Raw genomic sequence first — 19,337 nt, 5'->3', positions numbered from 1 at the left:
CCGCAGAGAGAATGAGCCGTGGAGCGGCTGCTCGAGGCGCCACTGCAAGAAGACCTCAGCAGCGTCGACGTGATACTCATACATCATCACGCCGTCCACCTCTGCTCGGTAGGCGGGCTTGGGCAGCGCAAACGCCCGCGGCTCGGATGCGGCGTCGGCTGGCACGACGTAGCCTTTGCGCTCCTCCTTTGCCTTGGCTTTGGCGGCCACCTTCTCGGCGACCTGCTTGCCGCCCTCCTCGAGCCGCGCAACCTCGTCGGCGGTCAGCTGGATCCAGACGGGTTGGCGGAGCTCGTACGCGAGCCGCGCAGGCCAGTACCGCCCATCGCGGTCCTACAGTGTGGGGCGTGGTGAGCGGGGGCCGTACGTGTCGCGTCTCCTGCCCGCTCTCAAGCTGCGCGCAGGGAGGCAGAGAGGTGAGGCGCGGCGCACGCGCTGCCAAGCCGAGCCCTCCCCCAACCCCCACTGTACCTTGATGTTGCGCTCTTGGCAGTGTGTGTCGTTGAAGTAGGTCTTAGTCTTCCAGTCCCGTTTGATGTTGACGGCGAGTAGCCACCTGTGCACCGTGGACTTGTGCACAGGCAGCGTGAGTCGGTACTTGAGCAGCGTGCCCGCCGGCAGGGACGGCAGCAGCGTGTTGTTGCAGTAATCAGTGGCCGCCTCGCAAAACCTGGGGTGGTCGACGTTGTGCCGTCCCCACTTCCGCAGCTGCTTCTTGACGTCCTCCTCGTTGGCGATCAGGGCGTGGCCCAGCCGGCCTCGCGTCGAGCGCTCGAACTGCTGGTCGCGCGCGTAGTCGTAAAAGTACTTCCGCACCGTGTCCTGCCCGAGCTGCGGATAGATGCCAGTCTTGCCCATCCTCTCGCCTGCACATGTGGGTAGCGACGGACAGGCCTCTTGAGCTTTGCACATACAATAGCGTGCGCTCTCGTGCGACCACCACTGCACCACACACACACGCGTCGTCACAGGGTGGCACCACTCACGGGGGCTATCACCTGCGCGCGTGGCGCATCGCACCGACCAACCCTTCTGAACGGGCCCCTTATTGACCTCCGCCTCGACCTCCTCCAGGTAGTAGAGCACCGCGACGCACTGGTTGGCGACGCGCCGCCGCTGGTACTCCGACTCGAGCTCTGGCGCGACGGACGGCGCCCCCTCCTCCGGCGCCGGCCTGGCGAGGACCTCGTCGCAGCGGCCCCTCTGCAGGAGAAACGTGAGCAGCTGGATGTGGTGCTGGCGCCACACTCGCCGATCCGCCTCCGCGTCCATGTGCGCGGCGATCGACTCGATCACGCGCTCGGTGGCGCGACGAGGCTGCCTGCGGCGAGCGACGCCGTGCGACCAGCCTTTGGCCTTCTTCTTCTGGCGCATGCGCAACTGGGCTTGCCGCGCGACGTCCACGAGAGAGCTAGCCAGCTCGACGAGCCTGCCCTGCACACGCGTGCCTGTGTGCCGGCCGCGCGCCCGCTCGAGCATGCTGGCCGAGAGCTTGCGGTGCCTGGTGCCTCGCGCGCTCAGGTGGCGGAGCCGGTCCTGCTCCCGCTGGCTCGCCACGGTCAGCCGAGCCAGCCGCTCGGTCAGCCGATCCTTCGCCTTGCCCACGTAGCACCGGAAGAGTACGCGTCCGCCCGGCACCGCTCGGCATAGGGTGTAGACCTGCGGGCACGTGGCTGCCGGCTCGTCGCCGCCGAGGCCCTCTGCCTGCGGCGAGGTTGCGCCGAGCTCATACTCGAGAGTGCGAGCGACGCCTCCCGGCGCCGCGCCGGCCTCAGCGGTGGTGTCCGCGTCGCCGCCGCCCGCCACACTGCTGCTGGCTGCGGCAGAGAGCCGCGACGGCCGGTGGCGCTGCTGCCGCGCGCCGGGCGAGGCGAGGACGGCGTCCACGTCCATCGGGGTGGAGGTGCTGCCGCCAGAGCCGGGGGAGGTGAAGCCGTCAACGATCCACGCCATGAAGCGCGGGACTGCCGCCAGCGCTGCGGCCTCTGTGCCAAAGTCTCGCGGCTCGAAGGGGGCCGCGCCGTGCGCGCCAGGGATGGTCGTGGAGCGGGCGACCCAGCCTTTGGAGCGCAGCGTCTTGATCGACATCTTCGTGTGCGTGCTCGACGTGCGGTAGGGGCACTCGATGTAAAATCGGCCTGAGTTGCTGTTCTGCTTCACCGTCGGCGAGCAGCCAAAGGTGCGCCACGCGCGGTCGTCAGAGGCAGAAGAGGGCGCGTTGGTCATTGTCGCTATCTGCGCCGCGCGGAAGGGGTTGAAGTCACGTGGGATTTGCACGACGCGGCTGTCGCGACGTGCAGAAGTGCGTGGCATGCGGTGTACGAGACGGTAGGGGGATGAACGGCTCGGCTCGCGTCGCCCTCCCAGCCACAGCCCTGTATTCTGGCCCGACGCCGAAGCGGCGCGCGCGACGGCCGGCGCGGCTTGGGACGGAGGGCGCGTGCCGACCCGTTCACCCCCTAGGGGACCAGACTATGGCCACCACTAGCCTCGCCAACCGCTCCGCTAGCGTGTCGAGCGAACCTGACGCCACTTCGGACGGCCACGTGGGCGCCTCGCTGTGCTGGCGTTACGCCCGGATCAGCCTCGTAGCTCCATTCGAAAGGGAAAGACACGCGAAGAAGAATTTTAAGCGCATCGCACAACACTGGGCACCGTGCCCAGTTTTGTGCGAAGAAGAATTCGAACACGGAGTTGTCTAACGGATCTTACCCCGCCTGTAACAAATGTGGCTTAGTCGACCGCGCCGACAGCTACGCCGCGAGCGCGATGTGCAAACCTCTCTCGATTCAGGTAAACTCTGCCGTCCCTTCGGACATGTTTGGTATTGCTAAAAATCTCTCTCCCTTCGGCGATGCACTGCCGTGACGGATGGCGTTATCTTTAAGGTATTGCTAAAATCTCTTTGAGCCGCCGCCGGTGGCGGGAACTCACACGCAATAGAGGCATCCATGTCGTGCAGGAGCGAGAGGCCGCGCGCAGGGGGGTGGGACATTGACGGACATTCATGAATTCAACGTGTATTTCACACGACTAGAGAGTGGGGGACCTGCGGCGGACCCCGCCTCTGTTGTTCGGGCAGTGAGAGACGCAGGATCTGCACGCCAAAGTGGGGCCACTCCGCATTTTCATTTTGGTTTTGGGTTGTCGGAGATCATCCATCAGCACTCATAAGTCAGTCACGTCAGTCAAAGCAGTCGTGGCACGTGAGCTCAGAGTCGCTGCATGCAACGGCGCCGCCACACGCTCCGGACGCGACCGACACACCGACACACCACGCACAATGGGAGGCTATCGCGCACGATCGGCCATCGCACCCACCGCAAACACCTCGCCGCACAGATGGGGGGAGGCAGAATCCCACACACACCGGAGCAGCGCAGACACCTTACACGTCAGCGCTCGCTCGATGTGGCCGGCGCTCTCCCCTCTCCTATCGCCTTTTCAACGGCGGCGTGCGGCCACGCGCCGCGCCGAGCCGGTCTCGGCGGGAGACCTCGGAGCCGCACGCGATGCGGGCATGCGCGATGGCTCCGTTGGCTCCGTGCCTAAGGCAGATAGATTAGGGGCTGCGGCAGCCACCGTTTCTGTACCTCGATCACGTGCAGGCCGTCGGAGGCCGCGCTGGATGGCCCAGGGCCGGCGGCGGTGAAGGCGTCCGTCGATGAAGGGATGTCGTCGAGGGAGCCATCGTCCTCCGCGGCTGGTGCACCGGTCCAGTTGTCGGAGTTCGAGATCGCCGTCGACTTGGACGGTTGGAGACGTTCGGCCCGTTGACGAACTCACGGAATGTGAGCGACTTGGTGCACGCTGATAGTCGAGCATCATGGCTCGCACCTCATCCTGGGCGAGGTCCGCCCAGGGACCAGCTGTTGGCGTCGCCGTTTTGATCGAGCTGCATCCACTGCATGGTTTCGTAGTCAAGCGTAAACGCCCAGGAGTTGGTGCCTGGGTGACTTGCTGATGAGAGCGCCTTCCAGGCGGGTAGTCGTGCCCCTCACCTAAGGTCATACGGCGGCGTCAGAGGGGGGGAGGGGCGCGAAGCGTGAACATGGAGGCAAGCAGGTGGTGGGCTGCACCTGGCCAAAGCCGGCGACCTCAAAGTTGTCGTAGGTTGTGCGGGTATCGCTGAGTGTGAGAGGGACTGGATCGGCAGCGGCCGGAGGGACTGGCATCGCGGGCGGCAGCGGCCGGAGAGGCCGGAGAGCCGTCCGACGGAGGCCGGTCGTGCATCGGCGCGTCGGCCGTAGGGGCCGGGGGGGGGCGGCATCCATCGCTGCGGGTCCGCTGCAGCGGGCCGACGATTGTGGACTGATCGATCGTCGGCGGGCGGTGTTCTCGAGTGTTATATGCGCATTAAGCTAGGTCTGGCTAGGTCGTTCTACGTTAAAAGAGCGTCGGCGCGGACACGAGAGACTTATAAAAAGAGCGTCGGCGCGGACACGAGAGACTTATAAGGGTAGACAAGCAAGGCGCAACGACGGCTTCTGAAAAGAAAATAATTTGACGATTTGCAGAAAGAAAGAAAGAAAACAGAGCACCCAAGGGAGGGATGGGAGGACGGCACGCCGCCACCACACAGACGATTTGCAGAGAAATTGCTGGGCTCGTTTGCTTTCTTTCTGTGTACCTGTGTTAGTGCCAGTGCGCGCCAGTCCCGTGCCCAGTAAAAGAAAGAAAGAAAACAGACAACCCAAGGAAGGGATGGGAGTCCCGTGCCCAGTGTTCTGCGAGAAAGTTCTTGTAAAAAACAGAATTCTTTCTGCGGCAGGAGTCGCAGGCTTGGCGCCCGTCTGGTGTACTGTGTTAGTGCCAGTGCGCGACGCTCCTGGCCGCTGGAAGCAACGCTGCATATGCATCTATCCAACACGCCCCTGATGTCGGCCGCGTCCAAGCTGGCCGGAAAATTGCGCCTGCCCTGCATCGGCGCGCCGCTCTTCATCGTCTCCACGCCGGACCTCGTCATCGCGCAGTGCAAGGCGGGCATCGTCGGCTCCTTCCCGGCGCTCAACGCCCGCCCAAAGGACAAGCTCGATGAGTGGCTGGTCCGGATCAAGTCGGAGCTCGCGGAGCACGACGCCGCCCACCCCGACTCGCCGGCCGCGCCCTTCGCCGTCAACCAGATTGTCCACCGCTCCAACGACCGGCTGATGCACGACCTCGAGGCGTGCGTCAAGCACGAGGCGAGCGCCGCCCGGCCGGCCGCCTCCCGCGCCGCCCCTCGCGGCCGCCTGCCCTCGCGCGCGGAGAGAGAGGGGCGAGGCCTCGCCGCCGTCGCAGGTGCCGCTGGTGATCACCTCGCTGGGCGCGCGCGAGGACGTCAACCAGGCGATCCACTCGTACGGCGGCCTCGTCTTCCACGACGTCATAAACAACCATTTTGCGAAGAAGGCGGTCCAGAAGGGCGCCGACGGCATCATCGCCGTCGCGGCGGGCGCGGGCGGCCACGCGGGCACGCTCTCGCCCTTTGCGCTCGTCTCTGAGATCCGGGAGTGGTTCGACGGGCCGCTCTGCCTCTCTGGCTCCATCGCGACGGGGAGCGGCGTGCTGGCCGCGCAGGCGCTGGGCGCCGACTTTGCGTACATGGGCTCCGCCTTCATCGCGTCGGCCGAGGCGAACGCGCAGGACGCGTACAAGCAGTCGATCGTCGAGTCGGTCGCGGCGGACATCGTCTACTCGTCGCTCTTCACGGGCGTGCACGGAAACTACCTGCGCCCGTCCATCATGGCGGCCGGCCTCGACCCCGACAACCTCCCCGAGGGCGACGTCACGCAGATGGACTTTGGCTCCGGAGGCAACACCGACGCCAAGGCGTGGAAGGACATCTGGGGCTGCGGGCAGGGCATCGGCGCCATCAAAGAGGTGAGCACGGCGGGCGAGATCGTCGAGCGCCTCAAGGGCGAGTACGCGGCCGCCGTGGCGGAGAGCAGGGCGGCGACGGGCAGGTTCGTCCCCTGACTCGCGAAGCGCCACTCGGGCCCCAGTCTCTGTTCAGCGCGCGCACAGACGCTCTCCTGTCAGTCCAGTCAGTGTATCTCCCCCTCTTGACTCTCGTCTGGGTCTCGGTTATTTTGTGAAGCGTGTTCTTGTACGCGTCCAGAGTGTCTGTCTCGCCTCGGATGTTGCGGGTATTTATCTGTGTACTGTGACGCTGTCGACTCACAATGCCACGGCATAGAGGCACGCACATATATAATAGACATATTGCCGGCTTGCCGGGGCATGCCGGGGCGGGGCCCCGGCCGCGCCGCCGCCGCGCGCCGGGACCGGCGGGCGGGCGGCCGAGAGCGAGAACGCGGCCCTCTCGACTCTCGTCCAAACCTCCAATGAGAGGTAGCATTCGTAGCATGACTGACGGACCCTGTCTGAAGGCGTGGAAAACGGCTTTCGGCTCTACACACGGCACCGATGGACACGAGACGAGCATACCTCCGCTCAGGCACAGGCTGCATACACGTGCATGCATCACACACTCACACGAGGCCCACTGCTAGCTCGAGCGACTGCTAGATCCGGCGCGGAGGTCCTCCAGGCTCGCACAGTACACCCAGACGGAGCAGACTTGGTTAGGGTAGGCGTGCACGTACACGGAGAGCGCAAACTGAATCTTCTTGGCGTCCGCAAGGAAGATATTGGTCTCGCGCACGCGCTTGATGATGGCGTTCCGGTCGGTGTACGTCACGTTGATGGGCAAGCCGACCATGTGGTAGGACGCGCGGACCCGCTCGAGGGTCGCGTCGTGCTCGATGGCCGTCAGCTTCTTCACGCCAGCAACGTCCTGCTCGAACCGCTTGAGCAGGTCCTTGAGCTTGGCGTTGACGGAGCGGTTCCAGTCTGTCGGCCGGAAGCCGCGCAGCTCCTCCACCTCCCGCTGCAGCGCGTCGTACACCTCCCGCTCAATGCCCGAGCGGAAGTCTTCGGTGGTGCGGTGGTACTCGAGGGTGGACAACTGGGCTGACGGCAGCACGTCAGGTCGCGCGAAGCCGCCCTTGCCGAAGAAGGGCTTCCAGAGCTTCTCGTCGGACAGGTTCCACTGCACCTCGGCAGGGGCCTCGCCGGGACCCACGTTCGCCCAAATGTTCTGCTGGTTGAAGACCGCTCCGACAGAGGTGAGCGAGCACCGGTCGAACTCATCCTTCTCCCACGTGCGGCCAGTGCATGCATTCCACAGCCGCGGGCTGCCGCCCTCGATGGTGAGCACGTAAGCCGTCAGGCCCTCGGGGATGCCAGAGCCGAGCACGACATAGCTCCCCTTGTTCATGGCGAGGAGGTAGTTGCACAGAAGGATCGCGTGCTCCTCCTGATCGCCCGCGCCGAGGTCGAGGAACGAGTCCGACGTGTTCCACACGTCGAGCGCACCGCCCTCCATCGCGGCGTCGTCGAGGAACGGCACGAGGGAGACGTACCGCAAGAGCTGGCGCTCGTTCCCGATCAGCTCGCTGGGCGGATTCTGAGGCCGGATGAAGCGGCAGAGGAGCATCTTCTGTCCATCCGCACCCGGCGCAAAGACACGGACGTGCCGCTCGCCGCGAGCGATGGTCTTGACCCACTCCTTGGCGAACTCCTGCATCTTCGCGTCATGCGTGGTGAGCCGCTCCCTCTCCTCCTCCTTGGGAGGTGGCAGGAGCGGGTTGATGGTGAGGAAGGTCCGGAGCGCGGAGGCGGGCACGAAGGCCTGTGAGCGCGACTCGGAGTCCTTCTCGTACCCAAGGAGCATGGGCGGCATGGTGTCGAGAGGAAAGGACCCCTCGAGCTTGCCATTCCGATAGAGCGTGGAGAAGGGCAGCGCAAAGCCGCCGAGCCAGCGCGACTCCTCGCGCACGGTCAGCTGCGACTCGTCTCGCTCGTCCCGCTCAGTGCGGTGCACCTTGTCGTAGAGGTTGAATGCGATCTCGTCGGACAGATTCATGATGGCCTGCTGCGACCAGTCGCCCCCTGGCGCCGCCAAGTTGAGCTCCAGGATGGTGTTCCACGCCGGGTTGGCACCGGACTTGATGTCGGTCGTGAAGCGCTGCCCCTGGAAGCGTACCTCGACGAAGAGACTGGTCTTTGGCCGACCTCTCTGCGCGTTACTGGGCGCGCGCACTGGCAGATCGAAGCCCGACTGCACGACCACCTCAATCTTCCGCTCGGTCGAGTCCGAGCCAGGCACCGGCTTTCGGAGGCGACGCTGCGGGAGTAGCTTCCGCCGCGGCTCAAGCAGCTTGAGGAAGGCGCTGCAGTTGATCTCGGCGGCTTCGACCTCCAGAAGCGGCTCGCGCACGTAGTCCTGCGTGTCCATCACGTACCTTTGCGACGCTCGGGCCGCCTCGTGCCGTGCGCGGACTTGCGTGATCCACGCCTTGACACGGCTCGCCTTCTCCTGCGCAACCCGATCCGAGTCGTAACGGCCGACGGCGTCATCAAACTCGGCGGCAGGACGGAGGAGCTGCCGCATACCCGGCGGGATCAGCGAGTCCCTGGGTGGGACGGCCTTTTCGTCCGGCGGCAGCTGCGCCCACTTGCCCGGGTGCTTGCGCCGCAGTTGGAACAGCGAGAATCGGTCCGAGGCAGCCCACGAGCTGGACCATTGCAGGGCTGCCGCGTTGCGCAGGTGGCGAAAGATGCCGCCGACAGAGCCCCGGTCGATGCGTGCCATCAGGGAGAGGAGTGGCGCATCCGTGGGAGCGTTCGGATCGAGCTCGTCGGGGCTGACGGTCGCGAGCACCTGCTGCGGGTCGACAGCGAGGGCGCCGCCCGAGGCTAGGTCACCGACAGCTCCAGCGCCCGCCTCGCTCAGCCTGTCCGCGGGTCGTGTTGTCCACGCGGTGGACACTTCAACCTCGCCCGACACGACGTGCCGCGGGAGCGGCTGAACGCCGTCGAGCGCGTTCTCCAGCGCCTCGTGTATCCCCTCGCGGCCCGCGAGGGGCTGGAACGGCCGCGAGGCGGTGAACGCGTAGCTCTGCCAGTGCGGCATGGTGGGCGAGGCCGTCTCGGGCATCGAGAGATAGACCTGCCCGAGCAGCTGATCTCCTAGGCCGCCATACCGACGCTGCCACACTTCGACGGCCAGTGAGGCTGGCCGCGTGAGCAGCTGCAGCTGAATGGACGCCTCGAGGCGCACGCTCATGTCGTGAGGTTGCAGCTTACCACAGCCGAGCTCGCACACGGCGCGCCCGTCGACGAGGAGCCTCGCGTAGAGCACCTCCCGGGCGGCCTCTCGTTGTCGTGATCTCTCCCGCTGCGGAAGCTGCTCCGGGGGCGTGGGCGTCGCCAGCTCGGAGTAGACGGGCAGGAGACGACCCTCGCCGGGAGGCCGGCGGAGCTCTTGCTGCCTGCGCTCGATCGCCGCGCGAATCCCGTCCTCGTCGAGATCGCTGCCCGGAGCCGCCTGTGCTGCGAGGGCGTGCGCCAGCTTGCGTTCGTCCACCTCCTCCTCCAGCTCGCGCGCGAGGGCCTCCGCCTCCTCATCGATGGCGCTCGGCTCAACCAGCCGGAACTGCATGCGCGCGCGCGTCGATTTGAAGCCCTGCGCCTCACGCTCCGCCTTGAGGGCGTGCCATAGCTTGAGCAGCCGCCGTGCCAGCAGCCTCTCGGCACACTCCTGCTCATCCTTCAGCTGGCGTGTCTCCAGCAGCTCCGTACAGAGCGCCGCGAGGCGAGACTGCAGCTTGGCGTCGGTGGTGCCCTCGCCCGCGCCACCGCCAATCTGTTCTCGAAGATCGGCGACCGCCTCCTTGAGCTCCGATATCTTGAGGGCGTGCAGCTGCGCGAGCTGCCGCTCGTGCGCGTCCTCCAGCCGCGCCACGAGCGAGCGGCACGCGGACTGCAGCTCGTGCTCGCGCAAGAAGAGCCGGTGGTCCTGCAGCCGGATGCCGCCGACTGAAACCTGCAGCACGCGCGGCGAGGCGCCGCCAGAGGCTAGCGTCCCGGCGACTGAGGTGCCCCACTTCTCTGGACGGCGCCGCTCCACCTCGAACGGGCCGCCCGACGGCTCCGCCCCGGCCGCGTCGAGCCACGAAGGCAGGACGCGCACCGGCCGCACCGGGTCGGGTTGTCGGAGGAGCACTCCCGCGCCGTCCGCGAGCGCCTTGGAGCCGGGCGCAAAAGCAAGCCGCGCCTCCAGCGTCTGAAGCGCACGCGCGGACGCGGCGGGGAGCGGGGCAACGTAAAGCCCGTCGTCAAAGGTGCCGCCGCCGAGGCCGGTGCGTCGGCGGCGCAACGGCGAGAAGGAGCGCGGGTGTGCCGCTGTGGTATAGAGGACGGCCTCCTCTGCCGCTCGCTTCGAACCGGATGTGAAGAGTGGCGCCGGGCGGACTGTCAGATCGCCTACGGGCGCCACCGGCACCGCGGGCGCCGCGTCTGCTGAGTCGTCCTTCTTGTCGCCGTCGTCGCCCTTCTGCTTGGCACCTCCCCGAGCGAGCCGCGAACGCATCGCTTGAATCCGGCTTGGCGATCCAGGCGCCTTGGGCGCCCTGCCGCGCCGCTGAACGGGAGAGCTCGACGGAGTGGCCTCCGTGGCCTCGTCTCGTGTCTCTTCCTCAGCCTCCTCGCCCTCACCCTCTGGCTGGGCGTCGGCACCCTCCTCCTGGTTGGGCACCTGCAACGAGCTTGGTGTTGCCTTGCGCCGCCGCCGCCCACCCGTCTGGGATGGGCTATCGTTTGTTGTCGCCGATGCGCCCGCCTCCGCTGCCAGCGGCGGCGGAGTCGGCACTGAACTGCCTTCCGCAGCCGCCGCCCCTGCCTCGGTTTGCCGGTCGTCGCCAGCCTCCAGGTCCAATCGCCTCGGCCGCAGTGGAGACGGGTCCTGAGTAGTTTGACTGCCCAGCGGCGCTCCGTCTGCCTGCTCAGCTCCCGCTGGCGGTGCCTGGCCGGCGCGCCGCGCGGCACGGCGGGCGGCGCGCTGCTCCGTCGACGACATCTACAGGTGTGTCGGCGACGGTTGCGATGCAGCGTAACGCCCGGACGTACGCACTTAGTGGCGGGCACACTTTCTCAGTTACTACCGCTCGTCCGAGCTCCGTCGTATAAAGCCGTACGATCGAGTAGGAGTACGAACAACGTGTGCGCTAGGTGTGCGTAGTGCGACTGCTCTCGAGGCCGAACCGCGAATGTACTTTATAGCGCTCGCGGCAAATTCCAAAAATCTTTCAGCCCTGCAGATATCATGCAACCAAGACGATGACACGCCAACTCGCGACAGCTCACATCCTCTAAAGCTCCTACACGGTGGTACACGCCGCACAAGCGTCCAGACAATGAGACATGTGTGGCACGGCCGACGGCCCGCCGCCGCGCATCCGCCAGCCCGGAGCGTCACGGCCGGCATCGCGCCCGGCCGGCTTACGCGCGGGTGGCGGCGTCGCCCTCCGAGCCGTACCCGCCCGACGACTCGGACCAGCCCGGGTAGATGACCTCGTTGAGGCCGTGGATGAGGCCGTTGTCGGCCTTGACGTTGGCGCAGTAGCTGGTGCGGGGCGGCGAGGACGGCTGGCCGCAGAAGGCGTTGTCCAGGAAGTCCTTGCGGAACATGCGCCGGTAGGTGATCGTCGAGCCCTCGACGGTGGTGAGGTCGGCCGAGCCGAGCGAGTCCTTGTTCACGACGCCCTTGATGACGTGGTACTCGCACACCGCCTTGGTGAGCGGGCCGGCGACCGCGGAGAACTGCTCGCACGCCACGTTGCCTGGCGCGAGCACCGTGATGTCGGGCTGGGTCAGGTCGACGCCGTGCTGCTGGCACGCCGCCAGGAAGGTGGAGAAGGTGTCGTACTCCTTGAAGTCGGACTCCTCCTTGGGCGGGTCCTGCAGCGGCCCCTTCTCCTCCCAATACAAGTCCGGCCCCTGCATCGTGGCCAGCGTGTCGGCGACGTTGGCCATCATGGGTGCAGACATCCGCGAGCCGTGGCCGGCACGCGAGCCGACAACAAGCGCGGAGGAGCCAGCGAATCCGAGGGAGAGCATTGGTGACAGAAACCTGTGGGCGAAGGGCAGTACGTGTGGTGAGATTTGATCCCAGCAGTCACCGCGGGAGCGACGGAGGAGCAGCGAGCTGCAGCGAGCAGCATCGCACCTTAGATTTCGTTCGAAGCGCAGAGAGAATTCGCGCGCATGATTTTCTCTTCTTCTCTCATGACTGCGAAGTGAGATAGGAAGAGGCGGACGCCCAAGAGTGGGCGACGGCTAGCGCACCACACCCCTCTCCTTAAAATCCCTGTGTGGTGGCGGCGTGCCGTTCTCCCCATCCCTCCCTTGGGTTCTCTGTTTTCTTTCTTTCTTTTTCCTCTCATGTCTGCAAAATCCTGCAAAGGTGGGGACGTGTCTGTCCTCGACCCAGCCCTAGCTTGGGATGTCCGTTTTATTTATTTATTTATTCTCTCATGTCTGGGCGGCGCCAGACTCAAAAGACATAATTTTTTTCTCTCTCTGCGTGTGGGAGACTCCGGCCGCCGCCCCTGCCACCCCTGTGTCAGTGTGCCGGTGGCAGCGAGAGACTGCCAGTGAGAAGCTGGAGGCAGGTCGGTAGACTGAGATAGACCGCCGCCAGTGGAGTTGGGAGTCCACCGTGCACCGACCGCGCTGCGAGCCTGTCGTGTCCCTTGTCAGGCGCAGGAGAGCCCCACCTGTGCCACTGATCGTCCTTCCAAAATCCTGCTCGTGCAGTACCGATCATCCGGCCCGCTGGGTGCGCTTCTCAGCTCCCCGGCCCTGGATGTGAGGTTACTGACTGCACTCCAAGTGCTCCAAGTGCAGGTGGGGACCCTGTCCTCCTCTCCCCCATTCCCTGGTGGGGCTTCTCTGTTTTTTTCTTTCTTTCTTTCTTCTCTCTGAGTTGGATTGTTTAAATTCTTCTCTCTGGCGTCGTCGTCGTCGCAGCACGACGCAGAGAGAGGGGAGCGACGCGACAGAGGAGGAAGCGACAGGAGAGAGACTTTGAGAGAACGACGAGAGTGGGACGACCGCGAGGTGGCATGAAGGCTGCAGCGAGAATCCTGAGGCGAGGGTGTAGAGGATGTAGAGTGTAGAGCGCTGTAGAGCTGTAGAGATGTAGAGCACTCTGGAGCGCTGTAGAGCTGTAGAGCTCTACATCCGGCGCGGGACGATGTGAGTCCGATGTAGAGCGATGTAGAGCGCGATTTTGCTGTAGAGTTTGTTGTAGAGGCTCTACAGCCAACCCGCCGGGAAGGCAGTGTCCAGTGACTCAAAGAGGTCGAGTCGCACTAATGGGGTGTCTCCGAGCTTACTGGAGCTCTGATTATCACTGACACACAGAGAGTCCCTCTGACGGCACACAACACCCTATAACTGCGTCATGACCAGCCTGCCATGCGTCGCGCCGGTGCCTTATGATGTAGAGTTTGTTGCAGAGATTTCATGCTGTAGAGGGCCTCTACATCGCTCTACAACGCACCCGCATCGTCACGCGGCGGATGTAGAGCTCTACAGCTCTACAGCGCTCCAGAGCGCTCTACATCTCTACATCTCTACAGCGCTCTACACTCTACCTCTACACCCTCTCTCAGCGAGAATCGCGAGGGACTACACCCTACATCCTCTACACCCTCCCTCAGCGAGAATCGCGAGGGACTGGCGAAGTGAGATAGGAAGGGGCAGACGCGCTTAGGCTGAACAAGCTTTTCCTCTCGCACCCCGTCTCTTTTTCCCTTTTTCTCTCCCTTCTATTTTCCCGGGGAAATCATCAAATTTTCCGGGCTCTGAGCCGAGTCTGAGCACTGAGGCTGGTTTGGGCCCAAAATCAGCCAAATCGGCAAGTTACCGGGTATTTTGCGGGTATACCTGGAAAACCCCGGGTAAACCTGGAAAATACCCTAATAAATAAATAGAGCAGTCATCTCCAGGGAGAGATGGGCGACGCACACGAACACAGAGGGACAGTGCGCACCCCGCCCCGCTCGCACGCAGGGCGTGCATCACACAGGACACAGGTGGACTGTGTGACTCCTCGCACCTCGGGTTTCTGGGACATCTTGGGACTCAGAGGTGTGCTAGTCGCTATTCTCCGACAATTCCGACATGTCTGACGGGCAGTTCGGGCTCGAGCGGTCGCGGTCGCGGCCAGCGCGTGAGCCTTGGAAAATACCCTGCGACCGCCTGGGTATCGTGCCGATTTCCTCAATTTTGCCTCAGATTTTGCCCCAGACCAGCTCTCAGACTCAGGGAAACTCGCGAGTTTCCAGAATGGAGCACCAAACACCCTCTGTGTTTTCCCTGGAAATTTCCGGAAACGCAAAGTGCTGGGAACCCTCTGTTTTCCTTTTTGTTTGCCGGAAAAGCTTGCCTGCTTTACAACACAAAGAAGCTTGTGCAGGCCAACAGAACAACAAATGACGTGTGAGTGTTAGAGTTGTTTGGTATTGCTAAAAATCTCTCTCTCCCAACAGACGCCCAACCAAGCACCAAGGGGCTAGCACCACACTCCTCTCCTAAAATCCCTGTGTGGTGGTGCCGTCCTCCCATTCCTCCCTTGGGGCTCTCTGTTTTCTTTCTTTCTTTCTTTTCCCACTGATTTGATCAAGAACGCCCCGAAGGCAAAGAATTACATGCAAAAAGAAACTCGAGCAGACCGACTGCTTCGCGCCACTGTACATGCTCGCGGCTCTCGTTACCACCGGCCGCGCCGCCGCCGTGAGCACGGCGCTGCACCCGAGGCCGCTGCTGCTGGACGTGCCCGCGCCCGCAGGCTTCAGTTGGGGCGGCACCTTCACGTTCGACGAGGCTGGCACCGCCTTCCGCACAGCTACAGCCTCTGCCATCGACGAGCTGGACATCGGGCCTCGCGTCGGGCTGGGGACGCAGAGCGAGGTGCGGCGGGGCCACCTCCCCGGCCACACGGAGCCTGTGGCCGTCAAAATTGGGCTCAAGGTCGGCGCGATTGCCCGCGAGGCCGAGGTGCTCTCCGCGATGTCGGGCGTGCCGGGCTTCCCCAGGCTGCTTTACCACGAGGCCGAGGGAGAGGGCACGCCCGGCGGCGCCCTCCTCCTGACGCTGCTCGGCCCGTCGCTCGACGACCTGCGGAGGCGGGGCGAGAGCGGACCGCTCACAGGGGAGCTCCTCCGGCACGTCGGCGGCTGCCTGCTCGGCCTGCTGCGCCGACTGCACGCCGCGGGCTTTGTGCACAACGACGTGAAGCCGTCCAACGTGCTGCTCTCCGCGGGCGCGGCGGAGCTGCACCCGGCGAGCGAGTTGCACCTAATAGACTTTGGATCCTGCACACGCGAGCCGGCCAGTGCCGCCGACGGTGGAGCCGCCGGGAGGGAGGCGCCGCCGCCGGCCGCCGGCCCCGCCGGCTCGCTGCTCTTTGCGAGCCTGGCGGCCGACGAGAGCCGCGCGACGCGCCCCTCCGACGACGTCGAGAGCTTGCTGTACACCCTCGCCTACCTGGCGGCGGGCAGCTTGCCGTGGCAGGGCGAGGATGCCGACGCCGTGGCGTCCGCAAAGCGGGAGCTGCTGGTCGAGGGGGTTGGCGCGGTCGCGGCGCTGACGGACGGCGTCGAGTGCCCAGCCGCCGCCGCGGCGCTGCGCGCCCTGCACGCGGAGGTCGTTCGCGCGTCTCGGGTGCTCGGCGCCGTCGACTACGCGACTTGCCTGGCGGCTCTGGAGGCCGGGCAGGAGGCGAGCGGGCTGCGATAGCAGTGGGGGCCTGCAGGCAATCATTCAATGATTGATTCATTGTTCTCCCCACTCTGTTGCGACTCGACGCAGTGCCACTGAGCACACTCTGTGGTGTGCGTTGCGGTGCGTGTACTAGCTACTACCTCAACGCACGACGCTCGACGGCGACGGCGGTCGGCGGTCGGCCGTCGGCGCGGGTGTACTGTGGATGACGCAGTCCGTGTGTCAAGCCAGGACCCCGACACGGCACTTAGTACCCGCCATGGCTATAAAAGCTCCTCTCCTCACACCTGTATAGCTACGCGGCTAGTCCGCCTAGGATATGCGTGCCGACTCCCCCTGTCCCGACTGGCGACTCGCACTGTCTCAGGGCGCGCCACGCACACAGGAGATACTCTTGAGCCTCCTGGCGCCCACCTCGCTGACACCCGCTGGCCGCAGGATCTCGGCGCAGCGGCCAGAGCCGCCATCCACCAGGATGACGTCGACAAAGACCGGCTCGTCCGGCTCGACGAGGGCGACCCCTCGCTGCGTAGTCAGCCCGGCGGAGCCATACGCGAGCGAGGCGGGGACGATGAGCCGTCGCCAACCGTCCTCGCGCATCCCGACAATCCCCTCGTCGAAGCCGGCGCGGATCCGCTCATCCGGCGTGCCGAGTCGCCACTCGTGGGGCCGCGTGTCGAGAAAGGAGCTGTCCGCCGGCGTGCCGCTCCGAAAGTTCCTCGGCCACACCTTGAAGTGCGCGTAGACAAGATCGCCCGCGCGCGGCTCCGGCCCGCTCCCCCGATAGAGGTCGAGCACGACGACGCCGGACGGTAGCGTGGTGCTCGGCAGCGTGTCGCGAGAGAACTTGCTCAGCGCATCGAGCCGGTCCTGCTCATCGGTGGAGAGCGGCATCTTTGCTGCTGCGGACGGCGGCGCAGCGAGCGGCAGGCCAACGCCGGCGCCGAGCAGCAGCTCGCGGCGCGAGAGGCAGGGGACGCGGAGGGCGGTGGCGGCGGAGCAGAACAGGAGGAGGAGGAAAGGAGGCGGCAGCATATACACACATATATGCCTGCCGGGTAGCGCCGATGACAAAAGAAAACAGCGTGCATCCCGCTTGCGGCGCTTCGGTGCTCGCGGCGCGCTCACCATAGTGGTCGTTCAGGGCGGCTCGCACAGCACACACACGCACACACACTCACACACACATGCACAGACACACAGCCTAGCACACAGCCCCTTCCCCTTCCCCCCCAAGACCTCAAGGGCGAGCACACGCGCAGGCCGCACCTCTAGCGAAGCCCACACAGTGGGAGACCTTACCACCGCCCCTGTCACCCATGGCGAGTGCCTCGGCCGCCTCCTGTCAGTGTGTGCCCGTGGGTGGAGAGACTCGTCATCTCTTCGGAGAGACTGCCAACGAAGTGAGAAGCTGGATAGAGACACAGTGGAAAAACTATGTAGGTCTCGAGGGCGCTGCTACTACACAAACTGGGTCGGTATGGCCGATAGCCTTTTGCATTACATGGCTCCTTTCCGGCTGCCTTCCACAAGAACAGGAATTGAAACAGAGCGGGAGCGCGAGATCACGGCTGCCGGAAGAAGATTTGTCGCTTGTTGTGCAGCTCTGCCCTCTCCCGCTCGCGATCCCGCTCATACTCGAACAGGCCCTTTGGCTCTGCCTGGAAAACGCCCGTCGAGACCATCAAGTCATGAAACTCGCATAGGTTCAGCTCACCGTCGCCGTCCACGTCGTGCTCCTCCACGAGGTTCTGCAGCTCCCTCTGATCGAGGCCGCATGCGCCCGCTGCCTCGAGCTCGGCAACGCAAATGGAGTTGGACCTGTCCGTGTCATAAATGCCGAAGAGGGCAGAGATCTCAGCGCCTGCCACCTCTGGCACCTCTGGCGGTCCATTGCTCTTCCTTGGAGCGACGAGGGCGAGGCACCGTTGCACGTCCTGCTCGCTGGCCTCGGGCAAGCACAACCGCAGCAGCTCGTCAAAAGAGACCGCACCGTCCTGGTCCGAGTCCATCACTTGAAAGGCCAACAGAGCGATGCCCTCGGCCGACTGCTCTGCCGGCGACTTGTACGATTGGCCTCGCGGCCTCGTCTGGTCTCTGAACCGCTTCAGGGCGGACGCGAGCTCGCTCTGCGAGACTCGGCCGTCGCGGTCGCGGTCGAACTCGTCGAAGATACGCTTGAGGAGGAGCACCTCCTTCCTCGCCTGAGATGGCAAGGGAGCGTGAGCATTGGCATCTGCGATTGCCCTGCGTTGGGAGTGGGCCATTGAACTCGCCTTCAAAGGGTTGCGAGCCGACCTCGGCTTGGTTGCGTTTGGTGCCTGCCGCCTCACAGCCAAGGGCGATCTGACGTGCCTCGTCGACGGCCGCGCTTTGCTCGACATGTCGGTGGCGCGAGGGAGTAGTCGGGGTGCTCGCGTTGTTATCGTTTCGGCCAACTCGGGTCGGCTCGGCGACGGCTGTTAGACGGCGACGGCGTGACATCGGCAAGAGGGGTGTGTCTGCTCGCATTCTAGAACCCTGCCAGCCCACCCCTGCCCCCCCGCAGTCCCGTGTCCAGTCACATTCAGAGTGGGCAGTGTTTGGGTGTGTCTCCGAGTCCCTGTGCCTGTGCCGCACATGCGAACAAACACTATAATTAATGTGTGTATGTAGGACTAAACACCAAACCATCTTTAAAAAAGAAATACGAATGGCCATAAGGACTTATCAGGACCGCACATCGCGTCCCGTCCCGGTTTGTCTCTAGAAAGCGCGTCGGTCAAACTTTTCCCCCGGCGACGGCGACTCTGATCACAACCGAACATACCGAAACCATGCTGCACACCCTCGTGTTCGCCCTCTTGTGCCTGCCGTCCGCGGCACTCCGCTCGGCGCAACCTCATTTGCGTCCGCAGCCGCGCTTCCAGCGCTCACGTTGTGCACAAGTTGTGCAAAGCGGTGGGGGTGAAAACAGCGGGGTCAGCGGTGGCGCGCTCGCCGATTTCGACTGCGCCAGCCCCTCCACTCTTCCGACCAGCGCGCGTCTCGACGCCACGGTCGGGGTGTCCTCCGAACGAAGCGTGTCGCTCTCGCTCCTCGGGGGAGAGCAGCTCGGCGCAAGCTCGGGCGACGATCCGTTCGGCGAGGCGGGCTCCGTCAAAGAGCTGATCGTCAGTCTGCCCGCGCCCGAGTCCCCGCTCCTCCGGGACGGCCACGCCGCCACCGCCCCCGTCACCGAGCTGATCGTCAGCCTGCCCGCGCCCGAGACCTACCTCCCTTGCCCCGCTCCCGCCGCCGAGAGCGAGGCGGAGGAGGCGGGGGAGGCAGCGGCCACCGTCCCAACGCTGCGGGGCATCCTCATGTTTGCCCTCCCCACCCTCGCCATGATGCTCTCCTCGCCCCTCCTCTCCCTCATCGACACGTCGGTCGTGGGGCTCGCGTCGAGCACCAGTCAGCTCGCCGCCCTCGGGCCGGCGACCAAGGCGTGCGACCACCTCGAGTACCTCTGCTCGGCGCTGGGCGTCGCCACCACCGCACTCGGCGCGCGCACCGTCGCCGAGGGCCGCCCCGACGGCATGCGGCGCGTGGTGGGCACCTCCCTCACCTCGGCCGTCGCGCTGGGGCTCGCGCTCGCCGCGGCGCTGCGCCTCGTCGCCGCGCCGCTGATGCGGCTGATGATGGCGGGCGGGGCGGCCAACGGGGCCGCCTTTGGGGGCGCCGTTCAGTACACCCTCATTACC

The 19,337-nt window shown here is 65.0% G+C and overlaps 7 protein-coding genes across 7 annotated transcripts; 3 read left to right on the top strand and 4 right to left on the bottom strand.

Annotated features, from left to right (window-relative positions):
- Positions 1–4,853: 4,853 nt before the first annotated feature.
- Positions 4,854–6,155, top strand: EMIHUDRAFT_459824 (hypothetical protein; the record flags this gene model as incomplete). The annotated part of the gene is made up of 3 exons (XM_005763134.1): positions 4,854–5,171; positions 5,281–5,394; positions 5,485–6,155. The coding sequence occupies 3 exons, from the start codon at positions 4,854–4,856 to the stop codon at positions 5,956–5,958; spliced, it is 906 nt and encodes a 301-aa protein (XP_005763191.1). The 3' UTR covers positions 5,959–6,155.
- A 335-nt stretch (positions 6,156–6,490) lies between these two features.
- EMIHUDRAFT_248258 (hypothetical protein) lies at positions 6,491–10,417 on the bottom strand (the record flags this gene model as incomplete). The annotated part of the gene is made up of 1 exon (XM_005763133.1): positions 6,491–10,417. One exon carries the CDS (start codon positions 10,415–10,417, stop codon positions 6,491–6,493), a length of 3,927 nt encoding a protein of 1,308 aa, XP_005763190.1.
- A 694-nt stretch (positions 10,418–11,111) lies between these two features.
- On the bottom strand, positions 11,112–12,060 carry EMIHUDRAFT_446169 (hypothetical protein). The gene is made up of 3 exons (XM_005763132.1): positions 12,053–12,060; positions 11,684–11,956; positions 11,112–11,527 (listed from the first exon to the last, which is right to left on the bottom strand). Exons 2-3 carry the CDS (start codon positions 11,941–11,943, stop codon positions 11,326–11,328), a joined length of 462 nt encoding a protein of 153 aa, XP_005763189.1. The 5' UTR covers positions 11,944–11,956; positions 12,053–12,060; the 3' UTR covers positions 11,112–11,325.
- A 2,526-nt stretch (positions 12,061–14,586) lies between these two features.
- On the top strand, positions 14,587–15,630 carry EMIHUDRAFT_248255 (hypothetical protein; the record flags this gene model as incomplete). The annotated part of the gene is made up of 2 exons (XM_005763131.1): positions 14,587–15,182; positions 15,306–15,630. The coding sequence occupies 2 exons, from the start codon at positions 14,587–14,589 to the stop codon at positions 15,628–15,630; spliced, it is 921 nt and encodes a 306-aa protein (XP_005763188.1).
- Positions 15,631–15,978: 348 nt separating this feature from the next.
- Positions 15,979–16,650, bottom strand: EMIHUDRAFT_248254 (hypothetical protein; the record flags this gene model as incomplete). Its single annotated transcript, XM_005763130.1, has 1 exon — positions 15,979–16,650. The coding sequence occupies one exon, from the start codon at positions 16,648–16,650 to the stop codon at positions 15,979–15,981; it is 672 nt and encodes a 223-aa protein (XP_005763187.1).
- A 623-nt stretch (positions 16,651–17,273) lies between these two features.
- Positions 17,274–17,798, bottom strand: EMIHUDRAFT_59437 (hypothetical protein; the record flags this gene model as incomplete). Its single annotated transcript, XM_005763129.1, has 2 exons — positions 17,274–17,471; positions 17,550–17,798. Coding segments are annotated over 2 exons (447 nt in total), but the record flags the coding sequence as incomplete, so codon positions are not given.
- A 633-nt stretch (positions 17,799–18,431) lies between these two features.
- On the top strand, positions 18,432–19,321 carry EMIHUDRAFT_120500 (hypothetical protein; the record flags this gene model as incomplete). The annotated part of the gene is made up of 1 exon (XM_005763128.1): positions 18,432–19,321. A coding segment is annotated over one exon (890 nt), but the record flags the coding sequence as incomplete, so codon positions are not given.
- Positions 19,322–19,337: the final 16 nt, after the last annotated feature.

This window comes from Emiliania huxleyi, assembly GCF_000372725.1.
Source record: "Emiliania huxleyi CCMP1516 unplaced genomic scaffold EMIHUscaffold_648, whole genome shotgun sequence".
Taxonomy (NCBI): Eukaryota; Haptophyta; order Isochrysidales; family Noelaerhabdaceae; genus Emiliania; species Emiliania huxleyi.
The sequence above is the reverse complement of the archived record's forward strand: the minus strand, read 5'-3'. Positions and strand labels throughout refer to the sequence as shown.